Source organism: Brassica napus, chromosome A7 (assembly GCF_020379485.1).
Source record: "Brassica napus cultivar Da-Ae chromosome A7, Da-Ae, whole genome shotgun sequence".
NCBI lineage: Eukaryota > Viridiplantae > Streptophyta > Magnoliopsida > Brassicales > Brassicaceae > Brassica > Brassica napus.
Genome location: NC_063440.1, coordinates 12,031,035 through 12,044,381, shown reverse-complemented (window position 1 = coordinate 12,044,381; position 13,347 = coordinate 12,031,035). Strand labels below are relative to the sequence as shown.

Genomic DNA, 13,347 nt, shown 5'->3' with positions numbered 1-13,347 from the left:
GGAAAACCAGTCGCCCCCTTAGTCTAACAGCTCATATATCCCTCTTGACAATGCACCAAACATCACCACTAATAAAGCCCCTCAAATGTTTCAGATTTTAATAAGATATTTTAGTTTCATGTTTTACCGGTTTTAATATTTGAAGAACACTGAAATTAAAAAAAAAATAGAGTGTATGTTTCAGTTTGGTTTTGGTTTAAATTTATCAATTTAGGGATGTTAATCGGTATTCAACTTCAATTTAGTTCGAGAATTTGATTAACGATTTCGTTTCTGATTTTAGTTTGGATCTTGATATATGCATCCATTAGTAAAAGGTCCATTAGTTAATACAAGACTGGAAACTGTGCTTTTAATTTGATTATTGCAAGAAAAAATTTCAGAAACTGACCGCTGCGTTATTGACATGTTGCTGGCCAGAGGCAAAAGAAGTAAATGACAACTCATCAGTATGCACTGCAAAACAGAATCTTATGTTTTTACTGCTTTTACTTTTTTGGCCGAGGAAAACATGGTCTAGCCGATCAAATGCACTTTAGTAATAACATAAATTTCCTTTTTAGAAATGAATTCACACTCATATATATATATATTATATATATGAAATTCAGCATTAAAAATACTCTCCTATATAATTCAACAAGTTGAAGATACCATAGTTAGGAGTATACTTGTAGTTAACTCAAAAATCATATATGTTGTGCTGATAGATGTCAACTTTTACTCTTTCTTAAGCTTACCATAGTAAAAACAATAATTTGCAAATTGATCTATATATCATTCATCTTAAAAGCCTTACGAGTTTATACACCCTAATATGCCGAACGTGATAAAACAAAATACTGCAATAAACTAGAAACATATCTAAAAACTTTTTCAACTAAGTTGTTAGATCCTAAATAAAGACGCACCTTGTGATTTAAAAAGCTATATATTAAGATTTTCATCAGTCTCCTTTAAATAATTGATAAGAATGTCGATGATCCACATTGGATCCTCGATGTCATGGCGGATCTTCTCGAACTCGACGGTCCACACTACGCGGCTACCATTGCCCTCGTCTTCCGCAGGAGTGACCGTGATGGTTGCTTTGAACGTCTTGTAGCTATCCGAGACTAGATTCCCACTCAAACTCAGGGTTACTGTTCTTTTCTCCTTCGCTACGGTGAAAGAACATCAATTAGTTAAGGGGTTTGATCGATGATAAAGAAATATATGTGAATGAATTGTGGAAGAATTAAATGATTTACATATTATGTGAAAAGTGCTACTTATGTCGTCGGCGAAAGATGTAAAGAATTTGTCGGCCGGAGACTTGATGTCAAACTCCCCGGAAGAATCCCCATGGAGTGCCATGCTCTCTCTCTCTCCCTCTACGTATTTATATTTTGTTTAGCAAGAAAGTATATTTTTATGAGGTAAAACTACACTCCTTTCGGTGACGGTGTTTATATAGATAGAGATAAAATTTGCATTTACGCTCTTTGCTTAACCCTACACTTCTCATTTTTTCGCCATATTGAATTTTTATCAATATAAACCGATGTATCTGTCATGAAATAATTAGAAGACACGCTCTAGTCTTTTCCTGCATGTAACTAAGTTTCACAAAAAATGCGTGCATATCAGTTTATTAATTGGACGATATCGAATATTTCTATATATAGCCAAAAGCTCCAGCATTTACAATTTTAGTCCACCCACCTAATTGATTCATGTAGCACATGGGAAAATAAATAAATTACGAAGACCAAATTAACTGATATATCAGCTGCCTAATGTATAAACGAACTCTAACCAAGCGTAATTTAATTGATTATCGTTTAGTATCAACAGATTGATGTGTATGTGATGAAATTAAAAATGGTTATGACTAATGAATCTCATGATTACTAGTAACAAATGCTCTAGTAACTTTTTTCCTGTCTGCAACACATATGTGCGTTTCACAAACACGCTTAGTACATCAGTTTATTGGATAATAAGCAGTCGTAGTCTTGCTTGATGCGCAAGGAAAGTAATAACCTTTGTCACATGCATGGTTTCATTAGTTTTTTTTTTTTAATATTACTTTGTTTAATTTTTTCAGAAATTATAATAGGAAAAAATAATCGTTTGCAACCTGGGTCCGTGGAACCGACGGGTCTGAAAATGTAAAATTAGCCGGCGCAAGCGAAGTGAGCGGTGGTTCCTGTTGGAAGGCTTCACAGGAGAAAATCCACTACAAGTCATGGTCACGTGTTTATCACCGTCACTTTCCACAACGGTGACCAGGGATTTCTCTCCCAAGAAAATATTAGAGCGAACGTCTGGTCAGTTTACTTTATGTAAATTGAAGATTGTGCTACAACTTGACTGTCGCTTGAAAAATGTTTAGGTTTTTGTTTATTTACTTTTAGTTGTGCTTAATTTTTAGTAATATATTAGAACGATGAGTATTTGGAAGAATTAATATATAATTTCTTCCTTTAACTTCAACAAATTAAAGTGAATTTCTGATAAAATTTACAATTTTTTTGCAATTACATTTTGATTCTTTATTACATTTTAAAGGAAAGTACATATATCTATATATATGCAATGTTCAAAAAAGTACATATATGTGATGTGGGTAAAGAAATTAAAATGGTTTCCATTACTTATTGTTCAGGTGATTTCAATAACCAACTTAGAAATTAGTTTTAGAAATTTTTATTTGGCTTGGCTATGAATACCACTAGATTTCACTAAAATAAGACAAGTTGAAAATACACAAATAGTGTTGATCAAATTGAAGATTGTACGCTTTAATTTGATAGGTACATGGAAAAATACAGAACTTTTTCTAACAAAATTTTAATTGGAAATATATATTAACCTGTTCTTTTAGTTTGTCAAAATGATGATTAAGTGATGCTCAGAAAAAAGAGTTTGTATAAAGGAAAATTGGATGGTCCATTGGAAAAGTATAAGTGTTGCCATTGAAGACGATAGTTTGTGCTCATTTCTTTCTTAACAAGAAATAACAATTAAACAAAAACTAGATTATGACATATCTCTCTAAAGGCAGGTATATTTTTTGATCCGCGCTTTAAAAATGCGGGGTTAATATTTTTGTTGAAAAAATTAATTTACGTAATGAAAATTATGATCTTTAATAAATTATAAGTTTTCTTTTTTATTAAATTTATCTTCAATTTATTTATATGACTTTTTTGTTATTTTAAATATAACTAAATTTTTGAAAACTCAAAATAATTCTGATCCATATTATAATTTTGTTTATTTAACCCGTTGTTAAACTTATTTCACACTAATTTTATTTTTATTATTTTAGTTTAAATAAAATATTTTATATTTTAAATCCGATCTTTATTGAAAAAAAATCATTTTTGGGTGTTTTAAACCTTTTCTATAATTTTATTAAATTTACTTTACATGATTTAATTTTTTTATTTTAAATGGAACTATTTATTAAGAATTTAAAATAATTCAGACCCACATTATGGTTTTCTTAACTTCATGATTTGTTATTTCAATTTGATTTTATTTTAGTGGTTTATTTTAATAAATATTAAACTTGTATAAATAATATTTGTCAATAAGCTTGTGCTTGTTTGGAAAGAGTTTGTTTTTCCCCTTCCTGGCAGTATCAAGATGCCAAAAAATTAATGAGTCTTGAAATGGTTAAATCTTAAAAGTGCTATTTATACCTTATTATTATTAGAGGAGCTACCGTTTAACATAAAATTACTAATATAGATAATAATTATTAACAAATATTAAATTAACTGCCATTGTTCTCAATTATTTCGTGAATTCTAATTTATATTTATTTTTTTCACTATATATATAATATATTCGTGAATTTTATTTAGTATAAATGCGAGTTATGGGTTCTTAGAATATAGGAAATAAAAAAAAAGAGGTTATAAATTAAATGCAAAAAGTTAGTTATTATTAGTAATAAATAGTTAGACATAACATGTATCAATATTTAAAAGGTGGTTATGGTTGTTTAAATGCAGTTATAAAATAATTAGTTGGATTAAACCTATATCAATAGGTCATGATCCTAATTTAATAGATTAGACTAGAGCTTATCCGCACATCCGTACGGGTTTGGTTTTTACTTTTTATAAATTGTTTAGTGATACTTTTAAAACATATAGGTTATTTAAATATTTTTAGGTTCCTACAAACTTACCCGGATCCGAAAGAATCTAACTTGAACTTTGTTCAAAAATTTATAACACCCGAACATAGTTTAACTTTAAATCCAAAAATTTGATATTCATAAAAACCGATATGTATCTGAACGAATACATGAATGACCATGTGTAAATGATCTAGTAAACAAATAAAAATAATTTTGTTAACCGGTTTGACTTCTTGTCACTAATGGAATAATTTCATTTAAACACATGAAATTATTATGGTTAATACGTAAAATAAATGAAATCGAATTAAAATGATAAATAAAATTAATGAAGTAATTTTGAAAACTAAAAACAAAATGTAAAAAATGTGATAAGATATTGTGCTTGTTCCGCAAGTGTGTAGGCGTAAATGTTTATTTAAGATTTTATGCTTGTTTATTTATTATAAGAGTAAAATAAAATATTTTGTGATTGTTTTAATATTCTGGATTCTAGATTGATGTAGTTCATTTATTATAGTCGTGGAAATCACATGTAGGAAAACAATGTAGTTCGTTTGAGTTATTAATAATCGGTTTCCTTCTTTGTAGTTCATTTGAGTTATTTTAGGAAAACAATAAATATGTGGAAAAGAAAATTATTTTTAATATGAGATTAATTTAATTCTCAATGGCATTTGGCTGTAAACATTGTTTAACTCTTAGGGTTACTAGGGACTGTTCCGGGCTACGCCCGGGTTTTCTTCTATAGTTTTAAAATTTATAACTTAATATTTGTATTTGTAAATGTATATTAGAATTTATCATAAATTGCAAAATAATAGAAAGATCTTAATTATTTTTTGTATTCATTGTTTTTCAATGAATTCAAAATGGTTAAAACTCACAATTGTGTTTTTTCTTTACATTGGAAGTTGTATATAGTATGGTCAGGAAAATGGACTGACAATTATTAAACTTTACTTATATTCAGAAATCTATTTTATTTCGATTATTTTTATGTAAAATGATTGATAAATTTACAGATGATTTAACCATTGTTATGGTTTTAGAATTATTGAGTTCACGTTTATAGGTCTTCTGTCCACAAAAGGAAGTACAAACCAACATATTAATTGGCTTCTTACTTGGTTTATTTTAATTGAGAAATTAAGTTCATTGGTTACATATTGAAAATGTTTTATAAGTGACCAAGAAATGGCTGAGTAAAATAACTCATGATTTAAATCTGTTATTTTTTTATACCAAATCGAACCATCTAGTGATTGAGAATAAGTTTAAGTCAAAATATGACCAAAAGTACAAAAGAGTATTGTCTTCCAAACCGGGCGTAGTTCATTAGAACACAATACAAATGAAAATAAAACATAAACAAAACCAAACCAAAGAAAAAATTAGGCTTCTCTCAAAAACCTGACTTTTTTTTTCTTCAGAAATAAGCTAAGTTTCTTTGCCAGAAAATAAGATCTCTCACTCATGCTTACTAAGTGAGGAACCTATGCTCTTCTTTCTTGGCATCGTCCTCCTCATCATCTCTGGTTAAATAAATGTTCTTTTCTTTCTTTACTATTGTCTTATTTTTTTTTCTTTTTGGTTGTAAATGCATTTATAAAATAGTTTTTTGATATCATAGTATACAATCTAGAATTTTTTGTGTAAATCTTTTCATAAACTTAGGCTTCAATTTGTGACCACATTTTATAAACAAAATAATAGTGAAATTCTTATTTCTCAATTTCTATACCAATCATGTTAATTTTTTTTTGTCAAATTACACGTATGGGTTCCACTCTATTCCTCTCATTCCTCAATGATGAAAAAATTAAGAAAACAATCCTCTTCAAATTTCGATGACAAATAAATTGAACATAAATTCCTATATTTCTAATTTTCCCATTTCTTCAACCGAATTTTTGTTCATTATTTTATTTTTTATTTTTATTCAATTAGACGGTCACCAATTGAAGCCTTAGAAACATTCATATTCAGTTGTTATGTAACTAAATAACTTCATAAATTAGTATTCAGCTGGTTTGGAAGACCAAACTAAATTTAGTTGTTACTTATCATGTCAACCACCCATGCAATTGCTAAATAATCTCAAATTTATTTCAACAAAGAATTTTACACAAACATATATATACACACATTGTAGTCATCATCCCTATTTATTGTACTTTTTGTCTATTTTTTGCTTATTGTTTTTCTTCGTAACTTTTCTCCTGATTGAGTGACTGACAAAATAAATATTTAATATCCTTTCTATATTCTGGTTTAGATCTTTCTGGTGCGGGCTTGCTTGTAACATTTGAAAGAAACCATTGGTTATGGACTGGTACATTTATGATTATGCATCTGGCGTTCTTTTTCATTGACTAAAATGGTTTCTTTTTTATCTTCAGCGTAGGAAGCGGGGATATGGAAACCTCCACAGTGGTGAAAGCCAATGAACATGGTCATACTCGTGGAGTTTCGGATCCGTTACTTAATCTAGAAAAGGATATAGGTTTTCTGCATGATACTTTTCTGACTCATGTTGTATTTACATGTAACATATTTTATCATTTCTTTTGTTTTAAGCAAATTTGCTACGTTGGTTCTTCGTGGAACAAACCCTAAAACCATTTCTAGGAGAAGTGAGCCGTATCAAAGGAGTCAGAGAGTCATAAAATCTTGTGAAGCTTATCCATATCTAGATTTATGTCCAGGAAAACAACAGAGTCATCTCTTCTCTCCCGCAATTTCAGATTCTGTCCGCTCCCTATATCTCTCCATCGCACCCATCTTCAGCGCCACTCTTCCAACACCCTAAACCCCTTTTCTTATCCTCCTCCAACCACTGTATTTACACTCCAGTAGTGGCTATGGCGATGATAATTATGACTACAACAGAGGTGACGTCAATTTCACTCGTCCATCCGTCCAAATGCTCGTCGTCTTCCCCAAGCGTCCATTGTCACTCACAGTTAGAGAACATGAGATCTGTGGAGCCGTTAAATACTGTCCAAAATGGGAGAGTACTTTTTTACTTCAGACCGTTCAATCTCTTTCCACTTTAGTGAAGCTTTGTCGAGCTCTGCAATCACACAGAAAGAGAAAACGTGGGATGTAAAGGAATCAGTGCGAATTTTCACTAAATCAGTAACATGTACAATCATGTTTAGAGACCTATCATAGTAATAAAATATAATATTTGAAGGAGTAATACTAACCTGAAGAATGCTCAGTCTAGGATTCAAAAAGAAATTGGTCGCTCACCTTTAGAAGTTAAGATATAATAATATCGAACATCATAGTCTGAGACAGTTGGATAAAGAAGTTTAAAATCATTATTGATCACATGACTGCTTGTAAATTTGGCGCATTAGCATCTCATTTATCCCCCACAGCTGAATGCTTTCACATCCAAGAGGATGACAGAGCTTCTCATCACACTGAATAGCCATTGGATATTCCGGGTCCTGTAATCATATTGAGAAGTAGAAAAAAGGGTGTTTAGTTATTTTGTGTAGAGCCATTCAAAAGCCTCTAAACATACAAAAAATGACAAATCCAATCCCAGAAAATAAAGTAAAACCAGAGTATCTCAATATACGCATCTAAATTGTTGAGTTTCATATATATTCCCAAAAACGGTGCATTAGCTCTTCGCAAGTCTCACCAGTACCAAAGAACATTGCTAGTGGATAAGAAAATGCAACACTTGAAGTTGAACTAACAGCTAGAAGCTGCGACTTGAGCCCATACACTTGAAGGTGCATTAACACATGTGTGGTTAAACAAATTACATGTAAAAATTAACAGGAATTGCAGTTACAATACCATTTTCATCATATATTAGATAACAGGAATTGCAGAACCTGAAACATATACCTTAACAACAATGATAGGACTGAATATGACTGTCGATATATAAGCTGCACCTCCGTAAAACCATAAGTAAGGAATAGACCAAAGAGCTCATAACCACCCATTGTATTCTCTTCCCTCGCCAAATGTTCAACCTGAGAGAGAAACGTAAACCAATTCACAATTTCATTTAAAAAACATGTGTAAGAGACTCATGACTCATATGAAGATACCCACATAACAAATTTTTGTTCTTTCTTCTTTCTTTTCCTAAACTCCTTCATCCCATGTTTCTACATATAGATAAAGAAGGTCAGGCTCTCCACTCACAGAAAACTCAGGTAAACATCTCCGGAGAGGCTTTACCTTTCAGGAACATTGTAGAGACAAATCCTTAACAATGATGCAATGTTACATGTCAATTCTCGGAGATACAACTACATGTCATGGAATATATATCAAGCTCTGTTACTGACAATTCATCCCCAGAAGCTAAAGTCTATTACTTCACTCTTAACATCTGTGAAACTCACAGGTTTGATCCCTAACGAAATCAGACACTTGTTAAAGCTTGATTTTTTTTTGTTTCACCAGCAATTCTCTCCCTGGTGATTGTGAATCTAGTCATTAAAGGTCTCGCCATGACAAATCTCTCCGGTAAACTTCTGGCGTCGTACGGAAACCTGAAACATGTTCAGAAAATAGCTAATCACTCACAGAGGTTGACATGTAACATTGAAAAGAGTTTTAAAGATGTTCTTCGAGAACATTCTTAAACGCTTGTCGGGAAATTTTGTTGCATCCTCCTTCTGCAAGGACCTTAGTACGATGTTAAATGCTTCCCATAGCAGCATCAGAAAAACTCGGTGCACTTCTCACTGATCAAAACTAAAGATCGATTCTAAGAGAGATCAGTCAAAGTTCCAAAGAATAAACCTTTTAATGATATATAAACATGAGTGCAAACTGCAAAGATTCGATTAAAACCTAAGATGAAATCAAGAACTCACCGTGCTGCCATGTGTTTCCGGCAAGGCGTACCGTCTTCTTCGAAGCATCCCTTCCACAGACCATCGTGTATGATCCAATTATAAGAGTGTGAGAGAAAGTCTCAAAGCTTTATCTTCGGTTAGTGAATCTGTGAACAGAAGTGAAGAGGAAGATATACAGACTTGTAATTAAGGGGTGACAATGAGACAAAGAGAAAGGTGAACAGACGATTAGTTTCAACTTTCAACGGAATTAAAAGAGCTCCACCCATTCATTCGTAAAGAAGAAACTTAGGTTCTATTACTGATGTGGCAAAAATATAAAAATTGATTGGTAGAATATTTTTGATGATGTGTCATAGCTGAGAGTTGAGATTATTCCCTTTTTAGTATTGTATTGATTCTATAAGTGTACTCATGTTTTAATAAAGTAGATATTTCTAAAATTTAGCTAAATCGTTTTAGAAAATATTTTGAACATGAAAATTTAGCTAAACTTTATTTAGAAAATGATTAAGTTAAATTAGGAAAAGACATTTATTTGCTTAAACTTAGGATTATTTAATACTTCGGTGATATTCTATTGTAAATAAGTGGTAAATTTTAGGATGAATCTATAAGTACGTACTTATGTTTTAATAAGATAGATTTGATGAATTGTTCTGTCATAACTGCATGAGTCACCAAAAATAGTTTTTTCTTGAAATGTACCAGTTTTTTTTTTTATGAACCAGTTGCAGATCCTTGCATTATACGATATAGAAAACGTGCTGTTTTTTTCTTATCTGCCTAACTTAGAAAGTAATTGGAACCATTTGTTTTTATCTCTAAAACTAATTATGTGGGCTGATACGAATTCCTTGAACTGAGAATAGTTTTGACCAATGAGTATATATAATGAAAAATAAACATCTGCAGATTTTTAAGTCACTCAACTTACTAATTTTAAGCCCTTTTTTCAAGAAAAAAAAATTACTAACTTTTGTTATTATATGAGTATCCAATGTGTTTAAAACTATTTCTTTCATCACAAATAACAAAACAATGAAGTAACTATTTTTAAACATATATATTGTATCTTAGTGACGTTCAAAAGAAACATGCATGCAATGTAATATTTTTTTTATATTACTAAATTATAAATATTGGGAAAGTTTAAAAACATCGTGTTTATGAACCCTTATTCAAGTTTTTAAAACACTAATAAATTAAATTATTCTAATATTTTTCAATAATGTGCGATCAAAACTCTTTCTAGTTAGGCTTTGGTATAAATCTTATGGCCTACTGGCTATTTTAAAACCGAAAAACTTTTCTAAATAGGTGAACTACAAGCCTTTTTTGTCAACAGAAAGCATTGTTGAATTGTTTAAATCGTGTGTTAATAAAATGTACTACCAAGATATCATGCATATACGTATATTCAAAGACACGTGTATCTCCAATACTCAGACTTCGGAATCATTAAAATGATTATTCATAAGGAGATTCCACTTTATTTAACTTCTTAATTAGACAACAATAGACAACAATAAAACTGATAGAGATGATCGAACCCCCTTATATATAATAGAAGCTTCTAGAGTTTTAGACGCTGGATTGTTTAAGGAGATACTCATCGATCTCTTTGAAGTTCTTGACAGCAAAGTCCTTGATGACGTGTGGATCTTCAATCTCATGGCCGGTCTTCTCAAACTCAGCAGACCATTTCAAAATGCTGCCACCGCCCTTGGGAGTAACGGTGATGGTTCCTTTGAATGTCTTATAGTATTCCAACATTTCACCGCCGATGATGCTGTACGTCATGCTTTTGTTTTCCAGATCCACTGTTTCGATTCTCTCCGCCGATACTTTCACCAGTGGGGATCCTTTATATGGTAAAGTATATACTTATTAATAAACAATGAAAGGGTAAAACAATTTAATGAGAAAATGTGATGATTTTGCCAATCAAGAAACATGAATGATTCTTTTGTTAAAATATTTGGTTTGTACATGTTGTGATAAAAAAAAATATTTTCATGAATGTAATACCGTACTCATTACTCATTCTCGGGTCCTCTCTAGTCACGTCTGAATAAGAAACAATATATGGTAACAAATTAACAATAAAATGAGACAGTATACCTTCTCCATAAATAATGAGGCGAATGGAGCCAGGAGAGTTGCCATCTCCGGCAAGAACTTGCATTGTTTTGTAGTCCTTAGGGAACTCTTTGGGAAAGAGATTGATACCGTCACCGAGTGCAACCCAGAACTTTTCTGCTGGAGACTTAACCTCAACCTCCACATGAAGAACACCACTCAATCCCATTTTCTAACTTAACAAGCTCGATTATTATTAGAAATATTTGTTTATGATATTAAGCTTGCCAATGAACGTTTCTATTTATAGAGAGATTTTTAGAAGCCCGATTGATATGTTAATTGCATTAAATTTGCAGCAACCCATCCAACTAATTATTCATCCTATGGGTCCTTGTAAATTTAAGCAAATCTTATGCATTTGCATTCTGCATTGATATCTCACCCAACCATGTCGGTAGATGAATATATTGGTGTGCATACCAAATATCCATGCCTCGTTTGCTTATATATATATATATATATATATATATATATATATATATATATATATATATATATATATATATATATTGTGAATTATGTATCTATCTTAGTTGTTCTAGATCCTAATTTATGTATAAAATTTAATCTATACATTGAAATAAGGCGAGCTATAATAATATCTTTTCAAAATACCCACGTCAAATTCATTTGACGTATGTCAATCATTTGCTATCTCAGTTCATGCGACGTGTGTAGGATTACTGACGTGAAAATGGTTCAATATCTGAAGAAGGATTCTATTCCGCTTCAGTTATCTTCTCATTTAATTATGACTTTGATTGTGCGGGATGGCCACAGGGGCGTAGCCAGTGCATGAATGGGGCACGTGCACCCGTAATATTATTGATATTATGCATTTAGTATGTAACATTGCATAAAATCAGCATGGAAAGATGGTTAGAGTGATCTTGTGCCCCTACTGATGTCTTAAGTTTGTTGACCCCTTGGCTTTCATTTCATTTTGTATCACATACGCACTCATTCAAAAATTCTTCTAGCTTCGCCCTTGGATGGCCACTGAATCTATAACATATATTTATTTAGTTCAACAAAGAACCAAATAAGTGAATTGCAGCACATTTTACATATAATTGGATATCATTTATCACCTCTTTAAAGAACATCATAACTATGTGGACCAACATTGTGATCAAGATGACGTTCAAAATGGTTTTAATTAATATAATCACTTCGAACATAGTATCCTTGATTGCAACTTTTTTTTTTGACAAGAGTTGATATTTTCTTTAAAGTATCCTAGTGATTGCAACACTACAGTAGATCTAAAATATTGTTCTATATTTTTACGATAATGTGTTTGGATGATTAGGTATATAATAATAATAACTCAAAAGAAATTCCTTCCTTTGCATGGAAGCTATAGCCATGTTTGCTGATTTGGCATCACAGTGCATCCGTATAGAGAGCAGCGAGCTACCTTCGGTGATGGATTGTGTTAAGGAACTGCAGCTAATTATCTACGCAAATTCGAAGGTGGTTTGGGTGAGACAATTCCTACATTGAGAAGGCTCTAGACACCAAAAATGAGAGGTTGCTGATGAAACTTGATAAAATCCCAATTAAGAACGTGGAGGTATTTGAATTCATTTTCCCGCTGCTCAAATTATATAAAGACGAGAAATTATGTAGATGTATATATATACTATATAGTCACCAAGTAAATAGGGTGTATGCTGAGCCTTATTTGCCAATAATGTTTTGATTGAAGAAAAATTAGTGTATCATATACATAGTACATTCAAGGGTGAATCATTTTATGTTTTATCTTTCCGCATTATGCTTAAAGTTTGGACCGCACATATAAAAACAAGAGAGTCAGTCAGGAAGAAAACAACAGGTAACTAAGATAAGAATATGATCAGAGACATACCTCTACTACAATCATATAAACAGCAAGTTGCAAGAAACTGGAACAACAACAATGGGATGAAGGTGGTAACAACACATATGCTCTTGCCCAGCGAAGGTAGGTTGGGAGATGTGGGGGCAAGTGCACCCATAATAATATTACTATTTACCATTTTATGTACAAGATCATTAAAAAAAATTGGTGTATTAGATGGCAAAAGTGAAGTTGTGCAACCTTAATTCAAATTCAATGCCTACTAATTAATATATCAGCTATATATTTTAGCACTGGTGCACCCACTGAATAATTATTCCAGCTTCGCCCTCTTGGTCAAGTCACATGTAAGTTCCTGCATGGTGGAGCCAATCACA

The 13,347-nt window shown here is 31.6% G+C and overlaps 1 protein-coding gene across 1 annotated transcript; it reads right to left on the bottom strand.

Annotated features, from left to right (window-relative positions):
- Positions 1-10,437: 10,437 nt before the first annotated feature.
- On the bottom strand, positions 10,438-11,357 carry LOC106433391 (MLP-like protein 423). The gene is made up of 2 exons (XM_048736734.1): positions 11,104-11,357; positions 10,438-10,844 (listed from the first exon to the last, which is right to left on the bottom strand). The coding sequence occupies exons 1-2, from the start codon at positions 11,288-11,290 to the stop codon at positions 10,564-10,566; spliced, it is 468 nt and encodes a 155-aa protein (XP_048592691.1). The 5' UTR covers positions 11,291-11,357; the 3' UTR covers positions 10,438-10,563.
- Between the last annotated feature and the right edge of the window lie 1,990 nt (positions 11,358-13,347).

Coding starts and splice junctions, on each gene's coding strand:
- LOC106433391 (XM_048736734.1), bottom strand. CDS start 11,290: ATGGGATTGAGTGGTGTTCTTCATGTGGAGGTTGAGGTTAAGTCTCCA. Junction 10,845..11,103: donor CCTCATTATTTATGGAGAAG/GTATACTGTCTC, acceptor TACCATATAAAG/GATCCCCACTGGTGAAAGTA.